Genomic DNA, 20,596 nt, shown 5'->3' with positions numbered 1-20,596 from the left:
GCGACTTCAGCTTGTCCAGAATGCAGCCGCGCGAGCGATTGTGGGTGCACCTCGGTTCACCCACGTAACACCTATCCTCCGCGAGCTGCACTGGCTGCCTATTGGTCTCCGAATACGCTTCAAGGCGCTAGTCGTCACTTATAAAGCCCTTCATGGTATTGGACCTGGGTACTTGAGAGACCGCCTGCTGCCAATTACCTCCACCAGACCGATTAGATCCCACAGACTAGGCCTCCTCCGAATTCCATCAGCCGGCCAGTGTCGACTGGCGACTACCCGGAGGAGAGCCTTCTCTGTGGCTGCTCCGACCCTCTGGAACGAACTCCCCGTGGAGATTCGAACCCTCACCACCCTCCAGGCCTTCCGCAAAGCCCTCAAAACCTGGCTGTTCCGACAGGCCTGAGGCTAAAGAATCATTGCCCCTATCTTGAATGGTATGATTGTTGTGCTTTTTAACTATGTATTGTTTTGTGTTGTTGTTAAACTGTCTGTATCCCCCTTCCCTTGTTTGAGTTGTGAGCCGCCCTGAGTCCCCTTAGGGAAAAGGGCGGCATACAAATGAAATAAAACTCTAAACTCTAAACACTCTAAGGTTAAAATGGCGGGTGGGAGATCAGAGCAGCGGTCATGGCAAAAGGAATCACAGGTCTAAGACTTCACGGTTCTTGAATTTGGCTTCTCGGACAAATTAATTGCCAGGAAGCTCAAAATAAGCCTGGAGCTGAAGAGAATTTTTTTTGGGGGGGGCAACGTCATGGAAGAAGCTATTTTAATGGTTGAAACGGCTGCTAACTTGCACCGAGCAATATAAGTTTTGATCTGTTTTGCCTTTCATGCCACCTTCACCCCGATGAGCGCATCTCTCCGGTGGGAGAGAGTGAAGGTTTTCTGCCAGGAGCGGGGATAATTTAGCTGGGCTCCTCCTGCATGACATCAGCGATCAAATAGCAGCCGGCAACTTTTATTTTCAGATTGTCTGGAGCTCCAAGTGAGTCTCGGTGCCCAGCATCTTTCGGGCTCCTCCTATAAATTGACATCGGTGACCTTTCCTGTATGATCACATTTCAAGGACACACAGAGACAGACACACAAATAGACACAGATGGAATATTGGCAACTGCTCATCCTCTTAAATGGTTGATGGATTTCTATTGTCCTCCCTGCTAAATTGTACTTTTGTATGTTTGGAGACATACTTACGACTGTTGCAATTGTCCCTGTGGTCACATGATCAGACGCCGGGCAACTGTCTCATATTTATGACGGTTGCATTGTCCCCGGGGTCGTGCGATCCCCTTTTGCGACTTTTCATTGGATTATCAAACTAGGTAACATCATCATCTGTACTGATTTAGTTACCTAGCTGGGTCATGAAACGTCGGCAAGAGAACCACCAAGCTCAGAGAGCACCCAGGACCCCAAAGTTCTTCTCCTTCCCTTACTTCTCCTCCTCCTCCTCCTTCTTCCTCTTCATTTCTTTTCCTTCTCTATCTTTCTTCCTCTTCTCCTTCTCTTCCTCCATCTCATCCTGCTCCACTCCTTCAACTGCAAACTCTTCTAGCACTGTTGATGTTATCTAGTTTGGGAATGAAACGTCGGCAAGAAAACCACCAAGCTCATTCTATTCTATTCTATTCTATTCTGTTCCATTCTTTATTCTATTCTATTCTATTCTGTTCCATTCCATTCTTTATTCTATTCTATTCTTTCATTCCCTATTCTATTCTATTCCATTCCTTATTCTATTCTTTCATTCCCTATTCTATTCTATTTCATTCCTTATTCTATTCTATTCCATTCCTTATTCTATTCTATTCTTTCATTCCCTATTCTATTCTATTCTATTCCATTCCTTTATTCTATTCTATTCCATTCCTTTATTCTATTCTATTCTATTCTTTCATTCCCTATTCTATTCTATTCCTTATTCTATTCTATTCCATTCCATTCTTTATTCTATTCTATTCCATTCCTTATTCTATTCTATTCCATTCCTTATTCTATTCTATTCTTTCATTCCCTATTCTATTCCATTCCATTCCATTCTTTATTCTATTCTATTCTATTCTTTCATTCCCTATTCTATTCCATTCCTTATTCTATTCCATTCTTTATTCTATTCTATTCTTTCATTCCCTATTCTATTCTATTTCATTCCTTATTCTATTCTATTCCATTCCTTTATTCTACCTACCCTACCCTACCCCACCCTACCCCATTCTAGCCTACCCTGCTATTCTATTCTACCTCAAACCTACCCATCCCTCCTAACTACATTTAGGTTTTTATTTTCCGATATGTCATTGTCCCCAAATGCCCAAGAAGGAGCGTTTCCTGTCCATGGGAGAACCTGACTATGTCAACCTAACCCAAACATGGTGATATGAACGGATGGATGGGTTCCATGGCTGCCCATCTCTATTGATCTAAGAAGATACTCAACGCACCCAGATCCATATCTGCAGCTTTGGGCCGATGAGAACAAGGGACGTTCTTGAAGATGGCATCCAGGAACTTCTCCTTCACTTGGGTGATGGTGTCGCAGTTCAAGATCTTGACCGGGATCTCGGGGCTGTTCACATTATCAGGGTTCACGCAGCTCAGGACCTGTAGAAGGTTGGTTGAAAGAAAGGAAACGCATCAGACGGAGGTTTCAACTTTTGCAAGTCGTATATCTGGGTGGGGTTTGGATGAAACTCTCGAGTAGATTGAAGTGCTGATGGAAATATATGAGTTCACTATAGTGGTGGGTTCTGGATCCCATTGCAACCGGTATGAACGGTTGCGCGAGCGATTGTGGGTGCACCTCGGTACACCCACGTTACACCTATCCTCCGCAAGCTGCACTGGTTACCGATCAGTCTCCGGATACGCTTCAAGGTGCTAGTCGTAACTTATAAAGCCCTTCATGGTATTGGATCTGGGTACTTGAGAGACCGCCTGCTGCCAATTACCTCCCACAGACCCATTAGATCTCACAGGGTTGGCCTCCTCCGGGTGCCATCTACCAGCCAATGCCACCTGGCTATTACCCGGGGGAGGGCCTTCTCTGTGGCAGCTCCAGCCCTCTGGAATGAACTCCCCGCAGGGATTCGGACCCTCACCTCTCTCCAGGCCTTCCGAAAAGCCATCAAAACCTGGCTTTGCCGGCAGGCCTGGGGGTGATGAGTTCCCTCCCCTCTCGACATGTATGGTTGTGCAACTGTTGTCCACTTTTATTATTTGTATTTTGTCTTTTTATGTTCCCCTTTTTCCCTCTTGAATTGTTCGCCGCCCTGAGTCCTCCCGGAGAAGGGCGGCATACAAATAATACAATACAATACAATACAAATACAATACATGTGTCCTCACCTCTTGCAACGCCTCCACAAGCCTCCGCAACACTCCAGCTGCTCGGCGGAGTTTTGCACGTAAGCACCGAAGAGCTCAAATACAGTTAAGGAGCTCGGGCAGGCAGATCGGCCCTATGGGCCCTCCGGCGCATCGTACCGGAACGGTACCCAGTGCTCCCGGCAGGCATCGGTACACCTGTACTGGGGCGTACCTCCGGCAACCCACCACTGGTTCACTATATCGAAGGCAATCCAACCATGCATGGACAAAGCCATTGTAACTGGATATATGATGTGAACACCACAATTGTCTATGTGTTTCCCCGAAAATAAGACAGGGTTTTATTTTCTTCTAACCCCCGAAATAAGCGCTTGGCCTTATTTTTGGGGAGGTCTTATTATTTTTGAGATGCGGAGGAGGCGATAATGGTCACCTCATGGCTGCTGCTGTGTTGCAATATTTTCAGGGGAGGGATTATTTCCATGCATGCACACAAAAGCCCGATTGGGCTTACCCCGTTTTCCTGAAAATAAGACCTCCCTGGACAATAAGCCCAACCGGGCTTTTGAGCACATGGACTAAAATAAGCCCTCCCCAAAAATATTGCAACAAGCGGCAGCCATCAGATGACTACATTCACCGCCTCCTGCACCTCAAAAATAATAAGACCTCCCCCAAAATAAGACCAAGCGCTTATTTCGGGGGGGGGGTCAAAAGAAAATAAGACCCTGTCTTGTTTTTGGGGAAACAAGGAATTATCTGGGGAGGTCTTATTTTCGGTCATCCAGGCCATGGTTATCCCAAAGGTGCTTTTTCAAGAGGAAACTGGACTTTCTGATTTGTTATTTGAAGAGATTTTGCTTCTCATCCAGGAAGTGTTAATGAAACGGCCATTGTGTTTCATCAACCCAGGTTTAACATGTTACGTTAACCTCATTGTGCTTACACCGTATTCTGACCCAGGCTTAACGGAATCACAAAACAGACTCCTTGCCCTGAAAAAAAAACCACACACACCTTTTTCAAGAAATCAGGAGCAGATCTTCCACCTAATGAATAGAACTAATTGTCTCCTGCAAACTCCACTCCCCTGTCGTTCCTCTTTATTCCGTATGGGAGGGGCCTTTCACCAACACCTGTGCCTCCCAAGTCGACCCTTGTTCCTTAGTTGTTCCCTTCTCCTGGCAGCTCTGCGCATGCCCACAATGGGAACAGGCTCCAGCTGTTCTTCTGCCTCACTGATATCTGACTCCAAAGGCAGCTGAAAACTGTCGGAAGGCCCCGGCCCCCTCTCTGCCTCTGACACAGAGCCCTCGTCAGAGCCTTCCCCAGACTCCAGGACTGGCCCATCTTCCTCCCCAACCTCCTCATCGTCCGAGTCAGGCGGGGCACAACGCACAACTGCTAGATTTGCCTCTGGAGACTCTCAATCATCCAGGCCAGCGTGTTCTCCTTTCAGCAGTTCCAAGAAAGTCCCACACACCCATTCACCCATTCAGGTGACCCTGAGGGCAGAGGTAAACCTCCAGGTGGCCTCAACGACCCTCCGAAAGAGAAATAAGGATCTGCAGAATGTCTGCAAGGAATACAAATCCTTCCGTCGTGCCCCCCCACCCGCACCATCCAGTCAGAACTGAAGAAGCTTCTTGAATGAGGAGCGAAACGTCTTCAAGGAAAAACAAGAAAGTCCAGGTGCCTCTTGAGACAACTGCTAGACTTCACCTTAAATTTTCTCCCTTAGCCACAAAATTTTGGGCCCGATTGCGGTCGTGCCTCAAGCCCAACCTGCGCTTATATAGCCTGAGGCCTAAAACACATGGAATACAGTAGTAAGAATACAGTAAAGGAGGACATGATAATATGGTACACATATTAAGGAAAATACGTAGTCAATTTTGTAAGGTACAAAGAATTCAGGAAGTTATACGTAAGTTGTAGGCTACATTTCGAAATGCATTGGTTCAGGATAAATGGAATAAGTGTTCTACGTGTTAATACCTAGATCCATGATGGTGAACCTATGGCGCATTTGCCACAGGTGGCATGCAGCGCCCTCTTTGCGGGGATGCGGGCCGTCGCTCTAGTTCAGCCCCACTGCGCATGCGCACATGCCTACCGTTGGGCAACCTGTCGTCGTATCTCTACTGTTCATGGCGAGTGGGCAGGGCGTGGACAGGGGCACGCATGCATGCGCAGGACGCAGGGTTTGGGATGCATGCAAGGGGCCCGCCCACGCATTGCAGTTTGGGGGAAGGCTCGGACGAGAGCTCTACATTTGCGTGTGTTTTGGGCACTCAGTCCGGAAAAGGTTAGTCATCCTGATCTAGATCATTATCCATGTTAATATCTAGGTCCGTGATGGTGAACCTACGGCACGCGTGTCGCAGGTGGCACTATAGCAATAGCAATATCAGTTAGACTTATATACCGCTTCATAGGGCTTTCAGCCCTCTCTAAGCGGTTTACAGAGTCAGCATATCGCCCCCACAGTCTGGGTCCTCATTTCACCCACCTCGGAAGGATGGAAGGCCGAGTCAACCTTGAGCCGGTGAGATTAGAACCGCCGAACTGCAGATAACAGTCAGCTGAAGTGGCCTGCAGTGCTGCATTTAACCACTGCGCCACCTTGGCTCTTATATACGTTGCCCTGTCATGGGCGCGCTGGCCAGCTGATTTCAGCCTTGATCTTTGGCCGTTTTTCGTCCTCCGGAGGCTTCCCTGTTCGGGATCCGACTTCTGGTTTGCACATTGGGCTGTTTTTCACCCTCCGGAGGCGTCCCTGCTCGGGATCCAAGTTTCGGAGGCTCCCGGAGGGTGAAAAACAACCCAACCCGCAAACCAGAAGTCGGAAAATGGGCCATTTTTTGGTCTCTGGAGGGCCTGTGGGGGGCAGGAAAGGTTGCTTTTGCCCTCCCCAGGCTCCAAGAAAGCTGTGCGCACATGCACATGGCAGCGGAGGGTGAGTGTGTTCACATGCGTATGCACAGGGGGCACGGCGGGGGCGGGCATTAAATTATAGGGGTGTGCGTTCCTGCTTTTGGCACCCAAGGTGAAAAAGGTTCGCCATCACTGATCTAGGTCATTATCCAATTAAGGATATCAGTATTTATTAATTGGAGACAATCTGCTTTTCCTATAAGCTCTAAAATGGTAGCTAGTTAACTACCTGATCCAGTTCAACAATAAGATGAACAAACACACGTTTCTTTCCACAACTCTTCCCAAACTTTCTGCCGCTAAGCAGGACCGTTGTTAAGTGAGGTTTGCCTGATTTTACAACCTTCCTGGCCGCAGCGCTTAAGTGAATCACTGCGGTTGTTAAGTGAGTCGCACGGTTGCTAAGTGAATCTGGCTTCCCCGTTGACTTCGCTTAGCAGACGGTCGCAAAAGGGGACGGCGTTCACCCCAGGATGCTGCGATTGTCATAAATACGAGTCGGTTGCCAAGCATCTGAATTTTGATCATGTGACACGGGGGACGCTGCAACGGTCGGTAAGTGTGAAAAATGCTCATAAATCACTTTTGTAACTTCGGATATATTTCAAATATATTCAGGTATATTTATCTGAAGCTCCAAATTCCAAAGATGAAAAAAAAATGGCCTTAAAAAATATGTTCCTAAATTTAACGCACCTTAGAAGCAACTTTGAAAAGGAAATCTGTAACCCAGCTTTAAGGAACCTTGTTCTCTCTCTTTCTTCCTTCTCTCCTTTTTCCCCCCTCTTTTCTTTGTCTTTTAAACGGTTGCTTTCGAAGCGCAAACATCTAAACGTTAGCTTTAGCTTCAAATTAATATAATTTGACTGTAAGCAAACTCGGCGATGTTGCCTTGACAGGGATACCCCCCTGTTCCATTAATTGCAAATAAGGGCAAGCAAATAAATCATCCTCCAAGGAATTGTGTGTTTCAAAAAAGAAAAGAAAAAAACACCACAAACTGCTGGCATAATTGTTTCTCCTGCAAGATGCGTCCCTGATCACAGCAGGCAACTGCTCAACAATGACACACTGTCTGTTGTTTAAAATAGGGAAGCAACCTTTAGAATACAAGAAGCCCAGTGGAGCTGGCAGCAGATTCGGACAGTGAGAAGGTTGGGGAGGAACATGGGCCAGTCCTGGAGTCTGGGGAAGGCTCTGACGAGGGCTCTGCGTCGGAGGCAGAGAGGGGGCCAGGGCCGTCTGACAGTTATCAGCTGCCTTCAGAGTCTGACATCAGTGAGGCAGAAGAACAGCTGGAGCCTGTTCCCAGGGTGCCCATGCACAGACGAAGGGAACAACTAAGGAACAAGGGATGACCTGGGAATAAAGGTAATGGTGGACAGTGAATGGCCCCTCCCAGACGGAATAAAGAGGAGCGACAGGGGAGTGGAGTTTGCAGGAGACAATTAGTTCAATTCATGAGGGTGAAGATCTGTTCCTGGCTTCTTGCCAAGGAATTGCTGCTACAGCGTGGCGTTTGGAAGATATCGGCCTGGCAGCTCTCCAAGCCCGATAAAGGCCTGTGGTTGTGAAATCTCTTGAAAGACTGTCGGCCGGGACTTTGTTGGAGAGGAATTCCCTTGAACCTAAATAAAAGGGGTTTTATCGGGACGAGGAGTCGGCTTCATGCTCTTGGGAAGCCTAGCACAGAACAGCTTTTAACTCCATGACATATTTCATTTTTCTTCATGGCGCTTTGTGGCTTTACCTAATGATCTTCAGATTTCCTGGCATCGGCAGATAAAATGATCTTAAGACTACAGGTAGTCCTCGACTTACAACGGTTCCTCTAATGATCATTTGAAGTTACAACGGCACTCAAAAAAGTGACTTTGGACCGGTTTTCATACTTACGACCATTGTAGCATCCCACGGACACGTGATCCAAATTCAGGCAATGGTCATAAGTCAGTGCCATTGTATCTTTGAATGGTCACTAAATGAACTGTTGTAAGTCAAGGACTACCTATACTGCCCTTCCTCCCAAATAGCACCACCTACAACAACGCCTGCCACATCTTAAAGGTAAAGGTTTCCCTTGCACGTATGTACTAGTCGTTCCTGACTCTAGAGGGCGGTGCTCATCTCCGTTTCAAAGCCGAAGAGCCAGCGCTGTCTGAAGACGTCTCTGTGGCTGGTATGACTCAACGCAAAAGGCGAACAGAACGCTGTTCCCTTCCCACCAAAGGTGGTTCCTATTTTTCTACTTGCATTTTTTACATGCTTTCGAACTACTAGGTTAGCAGAAACTGGGACAAGTAACAGGAGCTCACTCCGTTATGCGGCGCTAAGGATTCGAACTGTCGACCTATTGATCGACAAACTTAGCGTCTTAGCCACTGAGCCACCGCGTCCCTAAAGCCACGTCTTAAGCCATATCAATTTCATACACAAATAGTCCCTCCATCTTCTCTCTGAGTACAAAAACTCCCACTTCTGCTGTTGACTTGCAGGAAGCTGCTGTCTGGAGTACATATGGGCGATCTCATGCTCTCTCTGTTTTCCAGAGAGATTTTTAACAGCTGGAATTCATCATCAAATTCTGTCCATCCTGGTCCTTCGTGGACATCTAGTTTACCACGATCCTCATCAGAAGACCCTCACTATCCTACACATTTCTTGAAGGGGCCTGTGGTTCCTGAGCTCTTACACCTCTTGATTCAATGGGCTTGTCAGAAAAAAAATGATATCAAATTTAGGATTTATTGTGACCATAGACTAATGCCATACCTTTTCCCCGGGACGGGGTATCAAACTCCTTAACAATAACAAAAGCAATATAGATTCTGCCAAGTTTATTGCAGAGAAAAGAGGATTATATTATAGACGCTTGAAAACCGAGTACATGTGTTCTGTAGCCCTTATTTGATCAGCCTGTGTTAAGACAGATCCTCCACAATGCCTTTGATCTCCTTCGGCACTCTCGCTTTTGATTTAAGGAGAAGCTGGCTAGCAGTTATGAGATATGAAAGGAATGTTCTTTCGTTTTGTGTTTCTGCAGCGTTTGGCAAATGTTCCATTCTTATTCCCAGGCTCGGGAAATTCCATTACCCTGAGATTTTGGAGCTCAAATCCCCCAAATCTTTGAGAGGAGAAAAGAGTAAAGAGAAGAGGAGGAGGAGGAGGAAGAGGAGGAGGAGGAGGAGGAGGAGGAGGAGGTGGTGGTGGTGGAGGAGGTGGTGGTGGTGGTGGAGAAGGGATGTATACTAATAATTTCTTCAGAAATAGGTTGGAAAGAGTCTGAGAATTCCAAACAAACTATTATTGTGCACGGCCTAGTTATGGTTTGGGAGAGGGAGGGAAGGAGGGAGGGAGAGAGAGAGAGAGAGAAGGAAAGAAAAAGAAATATATAGAGAGAAAGGGAAACAAAATGAGAGAAAAAGAGACACGGGAGAGAGAGAGAGAAGGAAAGAGAAATAGAGAGAGAAAAAGGGAAACAAAATGAGAGAAAAATAGACACAAAGAGAGAGAGAGAAACCAAAAGAAAGAGACAGAGAGGCAGAAAGGGAAAGAGAGAGAAAGGGAAAGAGAGAGAGAAAAGGAAAGAGAGAGAGAGAGAGAGAGGGAGAGGGAGAGGGAGAGGGAGAGGGAGAGAGAGAGAGAGAGAGAGAGAGAGAGAGAGAGAGAGAGAGAGAGAGAGAGAGAGAGAGAGAGAGAGATGCTATTCCGCCTGGGGAATAATTCTGGAAGTTGAACAGAGATGGTATTCAGTCGGTTCGGACTGGTTTGCCTGAACCAGTAGTGGGAATCGCAAGTGGCGCCAGTGAAAACGGATCACATGATGGGAGAAGTCATTTTGATTTTTTTTTTACTTCCCTCCCAGTTGTTTTGATTGTTCTATTATGCAATGAACACCTTTCCAAGGATATTTTTTTAAAGCCCTGGGAGTGTTCTGACCGAGGCTTCCCCAAAGAGCACAAAGCAGATTCCTGGTCCCGACAAAACCCCTTTTATTAAACGAACGTGAATTCCTCTCATTCCCATTCAGCAAAGGCCTGGCAAACAGTCTTTCAAAGGAGTATTTATGACCACAGACCTTATCTAGCTTGGAAAGCTGCCATGATGTAAATATTGTCCAAATGAGGTGCTATGCAAGAGAAAGTCTTGGCACAGAGTCTCGGAGATTCACGGGCAGATCTCCACACTCCTGAAACGAATGAACGAACGTACGAATTGTTTCCTGCAAAAGCCCGCTCCCCTTTCGCTCCTCTTTTATGTCCTCTGGGAGGGGCCATTCACCATCCACCTGTGGCTTTACTTCCAAGTCGACCCTGATTTCTGAGCTGTTCTTTTCTTCCGGCAGCTCTGCGCATGCGCACATTGGGAACAGCTGTTCCTCTGCCTCACTGCTGTCTAGCTCCGGAGGCACCTGATCATTGCCAGATGGCCTTGGCCCCATCTCTGCCTCCGACGCAGAGCCCTCGTCCGAGCCTTCCCCAGCCTCCAGGACTGGCCCAGGTTCCTCCCCAACCTCCTCACTGTCCGAATCTGCTGCCAGCTCTGCTGTCCACTGGTGGGCCACAACAGGAAGCATGTAGCATGAGAAGCATCAGAAAGCTGTGGAATGTCCTTCTGATTTTTAATGGCATCTATATTTTGAAATCTTATTATTGGAATTGCTGTTGAAGCGGGGGGGGGGGGGGAACCCACATCTCTGTCCTTCCCTCCTACTTCCCTCCGCAGCTCATAAAGAATGTGGCTAAGAGAAATGCTTTCTTCATCGCCTTTCTTCTGCCTTTAATCTCCCCAGTGAAATGGATCTCAATATATCTGCTCAGATTCCTATCTGGATAGATTTTCTGGCTCTTGAGATGTTAAGAGGCAAAGCAGATTAACATCAAAGGGGCCGAATGAAGGAGGGAAGCTTAGAGCAGAGAAGAAATGAAACCATCGACCCAAAGTTCTTCTGGCTTCCTTTCCTTTCCTTCCCCATTCTTTTCCTCCTTTTTCCCCTCCTACTTCCTTTCCTTTCCTCCTTTCTTTTTTCCTCCTTTCCTTTCCTTTGATTTTTCTTTCCTCCTCTCCCTTCCTTTTTTTTGTCCCTTCTTCCTTTCTTTTCCTTTCCTTCCCCATTCCTTTCCTTCTTTTTTCCTCCTTCCCTTCCTTTCTGTTCCTGTTCCTTTCCTTCCCTATTCCTTCCCTTCCCCTTCCTTCCCATTTGCTTTCCTTTCCTTGTTTCCCTCCTTTCTTTCTATTTCTCCCTTTCTCTTTCCCTTCCTTCCCTTCCCTATTCCTTTCCTTTCCTATTCCTTTCCTTTCCTTGTTTCCCTCCTTTCTTTCTATTTCTCCCTTTCTCTTTCCCTTCCTTCCCTTCCCTATTCCTTTCCTTTCCTATTCCTTTCCTTTCCTTGTTTCCCTCCTTTCTTTCTATTTCTCCCTTTCTCTTTCCCTTCCTTCCCTTCCCTATTCCTTTCCTTTCCTATTCCTTTCCTTGTTTCCCTCCTTTCTTTCTATTTCTCCCTTTCTCTTTCCTTTCCTTCCCTATACCTTCCCTTCCCTATTCCTTTCCTTTCCTCGTTTCCATCCTTTCCTTCTATTTCTTCCTTTCTCTTTCTTTCTTTTTTCCTCCTTCCTTTCCTTTCCTTTCATTCCCTATTCCTTCCCTTCCCTATTCCTTTCCCCGTTTCCATCCTTTCCTTCTATTTCTCCCTTTCTCTTTCCTTCTTTTTTCCTCCTTCCTTTCCTATTCCTTCCTTTCCCTATTCCTTCCCTTCCCTATTCCTTTCCTTTCCTATTCCTTTCCTTTCCTTGTTTCCCTCCTTTCTTTCTATTTCTCCCTTTCTCTTTCCCTTCCTTTCCTTCCCTATACCTTCCCTTCCCTATTCCTTTCCTTTCCTCGTTTCCATCCTTTCCTTCTATTTCTTCCTTTCTCTTTCTTTCTTTTTTCCTCCTTCCTTTCCTTTCCTTTCATTCCCTATTCCTTCCCTTCCCTATTCCTTTCCCCGTTTCCATCCTTTCCTTCTATTTCTCCCTTTCTCTTTCCTTCTTTTTTCCTCCTTCCTTTCCTATTCCTTCCTTTCCCTATTCCTTCCCTTCCCTATTCCTTCCCTTCCCTATTCCTTCCCTTTCCTTGTTTCCCTCCTTCTATTTCTCCCTTTCTCTTTCCTTCTTTCTTTTCTCCATTTCTCCATTCCCCTTTGCTCTGCACTTAAACCTTGATGTCAATACCGTGTGTTTCCCCTGTCTTATTTTCTTTTCAACTCCCGAAATAAGCCCTTGGTCTTATTTTCAGGGTGGTCTTCTTATTTTTAAGGTGTGGGAGGCGGCGAGCGTGGTCACCTCACGGCTGCTGCTGTGGTGCAGTATTTTCGGGGGGAGGGCTTATTTTAGCACATGCGCTCAAAAGCCCAATTGGGCTTATTATCCGGGGAAGTCTTAATTTCAGGGAAACAGGGTAGTAGAGAAGAGAAGTAGAGGATGCTTTATTGGTCAAATATGAGGATTTTGTCTGCGGTGCATAAGCTCTCAGTGTACATACAAATAACAAAGTAATATAATCATAAGATACCCATAGGAGAAGGTAGAGGAAAGATGAGAAGGATAACAGTAATACTGCCCTACTACATGGGTAAATAAACATAAGACTAAGTGTTTAGTAGAGTCTGTCACCCTGATCACCAAATCCATACAGTTAGAGATGGGCCACCATGGGGAGCTCATCTGATTCAGTGGTGCCAAAAATGACCGAGATGACCATCCTGGACTGGACCAGCTGGACAAATGGTGTCCAACCATCTCTTGGGAAGACGGCTACTGAGTGATAAAGCGAGGACTAGGCCCCCTTCCTGCCTCCTGACCCCACGGGGTCGGGGCAGCTGGTCGTGCGGGTGGCAGAGGTGTCTGCGGTGTGGGAATGGTGAGTGGAGGTAATGGGATTCAATTTCTTTTTACTACCAGTTCTGCGGGCGTGGCTTGGTAGGCGTGGCTTGGTGGGTGTGGCTTGGTGGGCGTGGCTTGGTGGGCATGGCAGGGGAAGAATACTATAAAATCTTCTTTCCCTCCCCACTCCAAGGGAAATTTACTGCGAAATTCCCATTCCCTCCTGATCAGCTGGGACTCGGGAGGCAGATAATAGATGGGGGCGGGGCCAGCCAGAGGTGGCATTTACCAGTTCTCTGAACTACTCAAAATTTCCACTACTGGTTCTCCAGAACTAGTCAGAACCTGCTGAATACCCACCTCTGGTGCGTGTGGTTCGGCCTGCCCGAAGCCATCTTAGAGCTTCAGTGTTGCCAATCTTATGTTATCTTATCATATCATTCCAATATCCAATCTGATAGAATACTCATGATACTCATGGTAACCAAGTCAGCCAATAGGAGTTTAAACAGATCCGAATCTGTGCTAAGAAACGAAACTGAAACTACTCTGTCTGCTCTGAAGTGAAGCTAACTATTCTCCCCTGCTCGTGTTCTGCTTTCTACCCCATTGAAAGAATCTGCTATTGGTATTGTACATTTATTCATTATGCATATAAAGAAGTTAATGAAATCTGCTGAATCAGTGACCTGTGTGTGCTTTCGGGATCTGATTTTTCTGCAACAAACTAGGACGCAATCCTATCCTATCCCATCTAATCTTATCTTATCATCTTTCAGTAAACAACACGGGTAGTCCTCGACTTCTGACCGTTCATTTAGTGACCGTTTGAAGACACAAGTGGCAAAATATCAGCACATTCACAAGAACTCTCAATTGGCAGCCTGGCCTCAGAAGGCTTATTAAAAATAGTATTTATTTAATGTTTTCACCCCGAAAAACACTGTGCTGTACAGTCCCACAAAAACTGAACAATTCCCTAACGTTTTCATCTAACAGTCCAATGACACATTTCTCGACTTACAACCTTGATTTACAATCATGAATGTAATGACTGTTACAACAGCACTGGAAAAATGTGACTTATGGCCAGTTCTCACACTTACAATCACCCCCAGGGTCACGGGATCACAATTTAAGCACTGGGCAGATGCCATGAATTTATGACAATTAATTCGGGGAAATTTATGACAATTAATTCGGGGAAATTTATGACAATTAATTCGGGGAAATTTATGACAATTAATTCGGGGAAATTTATGACAATTAATTCGGGGAAATTTATGACAATTAATTCGGGGAAAATTATGACAATTAATTCGGGGGAAACTGCCATCTGTCAGAAATGGTGTAGGGTCTGCTTGGGGGATTGTAGGGGGTTGGACTAGATGACCTACAAGGCCCCACCCAACTCTGTTAATCTGTATCTGGATGAGGGCCGTCTAGTTGACATCAGAGGGACACAGGGCAACATTTCTGTCCTTGCAAGTTTACTGCACAACCATCTTATTTTCTTGCAAACCCAAATTGTTATTTTTTTTTTAACACTACTGCCGATAACCCGGCATTGCCTGGGTCTTCATTAATAGGGGGGAAATGCCCAGACGAAATGTAATTTCTAATGTTGGATTTTACCAGAGGGAGCCTCCCTTGTGGAGTACTGTGAAGCCGCTACCATGGCAACTCCACTGTGCTGTACAGTAGAAGCCATCTTACGGCAGTACGGCAGAAGCCATTTTAAGGCACAACAGGCTGTATCATTAGAGGACACACACACCCCTGAGTGGGATTAGGGGTGTCTTACCCTCACAGTATTTATTTCCAGAGAGTAAGACATCGATGTACTAACTTTGGTTGAAATTGCTCGAGGCATTCCAGAGTTATGCCGGAACACCCCCACCCCACACACACACACTTTTACATATATAGATTTTCCTGTTTCTTTTGTGTCCCAAATGGAACGCCGTCTCCCCATCCTCGCCCCCGATATTCCCCTTCTTCAGGCACCCATCACTCACCAGGGTCTTGTAGTCGATCTGCTGCCGTATGAGTTTGTCTTCGCTTAAGGAATAGCGGGCTTCTCCCGTAATGGCGTCGATGGGTCCTTTCTCCATCTGCTGCTTGATGGCGCAGAAGAGGGAAAAGAGGGGCTCGCCAGCACATTCCTGCAACAAGGAAAGAAAGAAAAAAGATGATACCATCCCTGTCCTACTGTCCCCATTTGTTTGTACTCATTTCTTTTCCTGCTTGTTCTGACCCCCCTCGTCCCACACCAACACACTCCGAGCCAAAGATAAGTTACGGCATTTAATTAACAGACAGACAGGTCCTTGGCAGCAAACCAGCACAGATAAGCCATGGCAGCAATCCAGCCTGCCAGACTCAGAATAATGTTCTCCAACATTAGTTCCTGCGTTGACTTCTGCAAGAGGGCCATGTGCACAAGCAGTCCTTTTATAGTCTGGAGAGGAGCCTAATGACCACCAGCTGAGTGCAATTACCTCCTGTAACTGTGCAACTGTTCCTGATGCCTATTAGCTCTTCGGTGCCGGGCATCCAGGAACAACTCACTGCTGGCATCCGGATCACTCTCCCTTGTCTCCTCCCCACTGGTCCAAGGCTCAGGGACCTCCTGGTGGCCAACCAGCCTCTCTGCGCCCTGCTCAGAGTTGGAACCCTGTCCAGGGTCCTCCACATCCTCCAGAGCCGACTCATAGGGCCCCTCGCTGTCGGAGTCTGGTGGCAGCTCCAACGGCTCCTGCTGGGCCACAACACCTGCTTATATTTATATGTTATATTCATACAAGTATGTCTTCTCATACAGGCTTGACAAACCAAATAAATTAAAATAAATAAAGGATAATTTTTCTGTACGATAAATCCGTGATTTGGAATTGATTGCAGAAATCAAGACATGCCACTGACTGGCCGCGTCATCGTGTCCTGCTTTGGGACACCCAACTTACAAGCCCTTGCAAACATTTACCAAATGAGTCTTTGCAACTAGCTTCTAATTTGTGCAGAAATACCCGTTCCTAAGCAAAAGAACGCCTTCTCTTCGGTTCAATTTACTTCCTTTCAATCAATTCCTCCAACCCGATTGAGGTCCTTTGAATTTAACAAAGGCAAAACAAACCGAGATTAAATTCCCCGCCGTGAGCTAAAAAGGGGGGGCCAACCAGGAGATTACAACATAGGAAATGCTGACTCCCACCGTCTTCCAAATCAAGCTTTCTTTCTCAACCATTGACTCTCAGACTAACGTGATTGTTAATCGTTTTCCGCTTGATTCTCCATCAATTGTTTTCTGCTTGATCTTCCATCAATTGTTTTCTGCGGGATTCTCAATCAAACAGAAAACAATACACCCTAATTAACTAACCCTAATTTACAAGAGCCGAGGTGGCGCAGTGGTTAGGGTGCAGTACTGCAGGCCACTTAGAGCTGTCATCTGCAGTTCGGCGGTTCTAATCTCACCGGCTCAAGGTTGACTCAGCCGTCCATCCTTCCGAGGTGGGTAAAATGAGGACCCAGACTGTGGGGGCGATATGCTGACTCTGTAAACCGCTTAGAGAGGGCTGAAAGCCCTATGAAGCGGTATATAAGTCTAACTGCTATGGCTATTGCTATAACGCACGAGCAAGAAGGAAATCACACCCTCCCCGACACTGACGAAGCGGGCGAATGTATATAAACAGAGAACACCCTCGTTAGCACTGATGGTGTTGCCTAGTTGGGTAATGAAACATCTGCAAGAAAACTGCTGGGTCAGGGAGCACCCCACTCCCCTCGAGCACTGATGATGTTACCTAATGAAATGCCTGCACAAATAAACAACCAAGGGCGGAGCACACCAAGGTCTCCACGTATCTTCTCCAGCAGCCAACACTTAGATAAACGGAGATGAATCCCAGACAAACAATGGAGCAGAAAACAATACCCAAATCAAGCAATTACGTACCTAGGCACTTGGCAACTGACTCATATTTATGATGGTTAGTCTCCTGGGGTCACGTGATCCCTTTTTACCACCTTCTGACAAGCAAACTCAAGGGGGAAGTCCAATTCACTCAACAACTGTGCTACATATTTACCGTGTTTCCCCGAAAAGTCGGGGTCTTGTTTTCTTTTGACCCCTGAAATAAGCGCTCGGACTTGCAGGAGGCGGCGAGCGCGGTCACCTCATGGCTGCTGCTGTGTCGCAATATTTTCAGAGGTGGAGGGGGGCTTATTTTCAGGGGAGGGCTTATTTTAGCGCATGCGCTCAAAAGCCTGATTGGACTTACGATCCACGGAGGTCTTATTTTGGGGGAAAACAGGGTAAAAACTGCAGTGATTCACTTAATAACAGTGGCAAGAAACGGTGGCTCTCTCTCTCCCCTCTGTCTATTCTCTCTTTCTCTTCAACTGTCCTCCCTGGGGGAGGGGGGGTGTAGCAGTTAGCAATAGCAATAGCAGTTAGACTTATATACCGCTTCATAGGGCTTTCAGCCCTCTCTAAGCGGTTTACAGAGTCAGCATATTGCCCCCAACAACAATCCGGGTCCTCATTTTACCCACCTCGGAAGGATGGAAGGCTGAGTCAACCTTGAGCCGGTGAGATTAGAACCGCTGAACTGCAGATAACAGTCAGCTGAAGTGGCCTGCAGTACTGCACCCTAACCACTGCGCCACCTCGGCTCTATGATAATCCACCACAGCCAACTCTCCACTTTCTTAATCGCCAGGATTTACTTAGAGCAGGGATTCATGTTGAAAGCTGTTGGAAACTGACCGGGTTTCGATCAGAAGCGCCAAATCCTGCCGAACACGAAGGCTGCAGGTTGATTTCCCCGCCCTGCTCCCCAATTTCTATTATCATCCCGTATAGTGAGTAACTCTCTTGGCCTGCAATCCTGGCTCTCATCCCCCCCCCCCCCAAGGGCCTTCCTCCCAAATCCCTTGGCGTTGTCCTTCCAATTTTGTCCTCAGCGAATCCGGAGAGCTCCGGGTCAGAAGCCAAAGAAGAAGAAGAAAAAGAAAATAAAGTGTGTGTGTATGTGTTGTGTGTGTCTGTGTGTGTTTGAGTGTTTTCCTTCCCTGAAGCACCTTTAATTAGCTTATCTCCGGACAACATATGGCTTCCTTGTGGCTTATCGCTCTGCCTTTTCGCAAAGAGAAGCAGGAAGACAAGAAGGTGAAAAATAGCCTATTATGGGAACAGGGTTTTCCCAGGCTAACCTCCCCCCGCCCCCAATTTCAGTCGAAAATGGGGAATCTGATAGCGGGAACTAGGAACTGACCTTCCAGGTTCCTTTCCAACATTTCCTCCTCCCCCCCCCCCCCCGGCTGCAAGAAAGGGATTAGAGATCGGAGAAGAGTTACCAGGTAGTTTTAACAGATAAACAAGAGTTGGAAGGGACCTTGTAGGTCATCTAGTCCAACCCCATGCCCAAGCAGGAGACCCTACACCATTTCTGACAGATGGCAGTCCAGTCTCATCTTGACAGCCTCCAGGGATGAAGCTCCCACTATTTCCAAAGGCAACTTCTGTTCCATGGGTTAATTGTTCTCCCCGTCGAGAAATTCCTCCTTATTTCCAGGTTGAATCTCTCCTTGGTCAGTTCCCATCCATTATTCATTGTCTGGCCTTTGCGGGCTTTGGAAAACAGCTTGACTCCCCTCCTCTCTGTGGCAGCCGTCCCAAATATTGGAAGACTGCCGAAGAATGGAGACCTTTGAACTCTGTTGCTGGAGAAGAAGACTCCTGCATTGAGTCCCTTGGACGGCAAGGCCATCCAACTGGTCAGTCCTAGAGGAGATCCACCCTGGATGCTCTTTAGAAGGCCAGATCCTGAAGAGGAAACTCAAAGACTTTGGCCACTTAATGAGAAGGAAGGACTCCCTGGAGAAGAGCCTCGTGCTGGGAACGATGGAAGGCAAAAGAAGAAGAAGGGGATGACAGAGAAGGAGGTGGCTGGATGGAGTCACCGAAGCAGTCGGCGTGAGCTTCAATGGACTCAGAGGATGGTAGAGGACAGGAAGGCCTGGAGGAACGTTGTCGGACAAGATTTCGCAACTGACACGACTTCGTAACTGACAACAACTATATATCCACATGTGGGCGTACGTGGGATCAGACTTCCCAACGGTGAGTGATATTTTTATAGAATCCATCGTCCATCCATCATCAGTCCAGTCCGAAATTAAAAAGCATAAATAAAATATAAAATAAAATAATAATAAAGGCCCCGGAGAGCAAGAAATCTCATAAACATTTTGGGACCTTAACTTACAAGTCTATAAAATTATGATTCCTCGCCAGCTTCCATTTATATGGATCTGTCTAATTGCGCGGAAGAAATACGATTGGCTTTACCTGCATTTTAAATTTTGATGGGATGCACTGAATATATATATATATATATATTTTGACACGCCGGTAATAAATCAGGGTGAAAATTGAAGGTGATGAAAAATAAATGCGGGAGGGAAAAAGTCAATTTCCTTGCACTGGAAAAAAAATCTCGAGAAGCCCAGGCTGCGTTTTTTTAGCAGCATACAAATTGCGACGGTAATTCATTAGCAAAGAATCTCTGCCTAACCTTGATTTATTAACATGATTTGCTTAAGTGCTAAGGTCCTTTTATTAGCCTTTGGGAAGTTTTTTTCTGGAAGTTCTCTGAACATGCTCAAAGTATTTTTTTTTAAACTATCTGCGAGCCCGGAATAAAGTTAACAGATACAAAATCACAGGGTTGGAAGGGACCTTGGAGATCATCTATTCCAACCCCCTGGTCAAACAGGAGACCCTATGCCAGTGATGGCTAACCTTTTTCGCCTCGGGTGACAAAAGCGTGCACACACGTGTTACAGCATACACAAACCAGTGCTGGGTTTCGAAAACTTTCAGAACCTCTTCTGTAGGTACGGCCTGCTTTGTGGGAGTGGCTTGCCATCCATGTGACTGAGTGGGAGTGGCTTTGCAGTCATGTGACTGGGTGGGCGTGGCCAACTTGTAAAATGTGGTGAAACTCACTTAACAACACTCTTGCTTAGCAACCAAAAAGTTGGCTCAGGAAACTCTGGCATTGAAATGTGCAAGTCTTAAAGCTGTCAAGTTACAAGATCCTCGCGCCCCTAACCCTTTAGGAAAAAAAAAAACCAGGGGTGTTCAAGCTTGAAAGCTTTAAGACTTGTGGACTTCAACTCCCAGAATTCCTCCTCTTGTTCTTCGTCTTGATGATGTGCGGATGGGCGGGGGGGAGGGAGCTGGAACCGGTTCTAAACGGCACTGGAGATATGTGGAACCTCTTCTATAGAAGAACTTAGAACTGGCAGGAACCCACCCCTAACACACACATGCCCACACCTATAATGCAATGCCCCCTACCCCCTGCGCATGTGCACGTGACACCACCCCCCCGCGACCCCCTGTGCATTCACATGTGGCCACCCCACACCCCGTTTTGGGCCTAGCAGGCCT

The 20,596-nt window shown here is 46.7% G+C and overlaps 1 protein-coding gene across 1 annotated transcript in view; it reads right to left on the bottom strand.

The window, feature by feature from the left end:
* The window catches only part of PLXNA4 (plexin A4), a gene marked incomplete at its 5' end in the record, with an annotated part of 249,592 nt that overhangs the window by 46,126 nt on the left and 182,870 nt on the right, over positions 1 to 20,596 (bottom strand). The window contains 2 exons of the mRNA XM_032221475.1: positions 2,448 to 2,607; positions 15,150 to 15,296. Of these exons, the coding sequence (XP_032077366.1) occupies positions 2,448 to 2,607; positions 15,150 to 15,296 (307 nt within the window). The remainder of the gene's footprint in view (positions 1 to 2,447; positions 2,608 to 15,149; positions 15,297 to 20,596) is intronic.

Source organism: Thamnophis elegans, chromosome 7 (genome assembly GCF_009769535.1).
Source record: "Thamnophis elegans isolate rThaEle1 chromosome 7, rThaEle1.pri, whole genome shotgun sequence".
NCBI classification, from domain to species: Eukaryota; Metazoa; Chordata; class Lepidosauria; order Squamata; family Colubridae; genus Thamnophis; species Thamnophis elegans.
The sequence above is the reverse complement of the archived record's forward strand: the minus strand, read 5'-3'. Positions and strand labels throughout refer to the sequence as shown.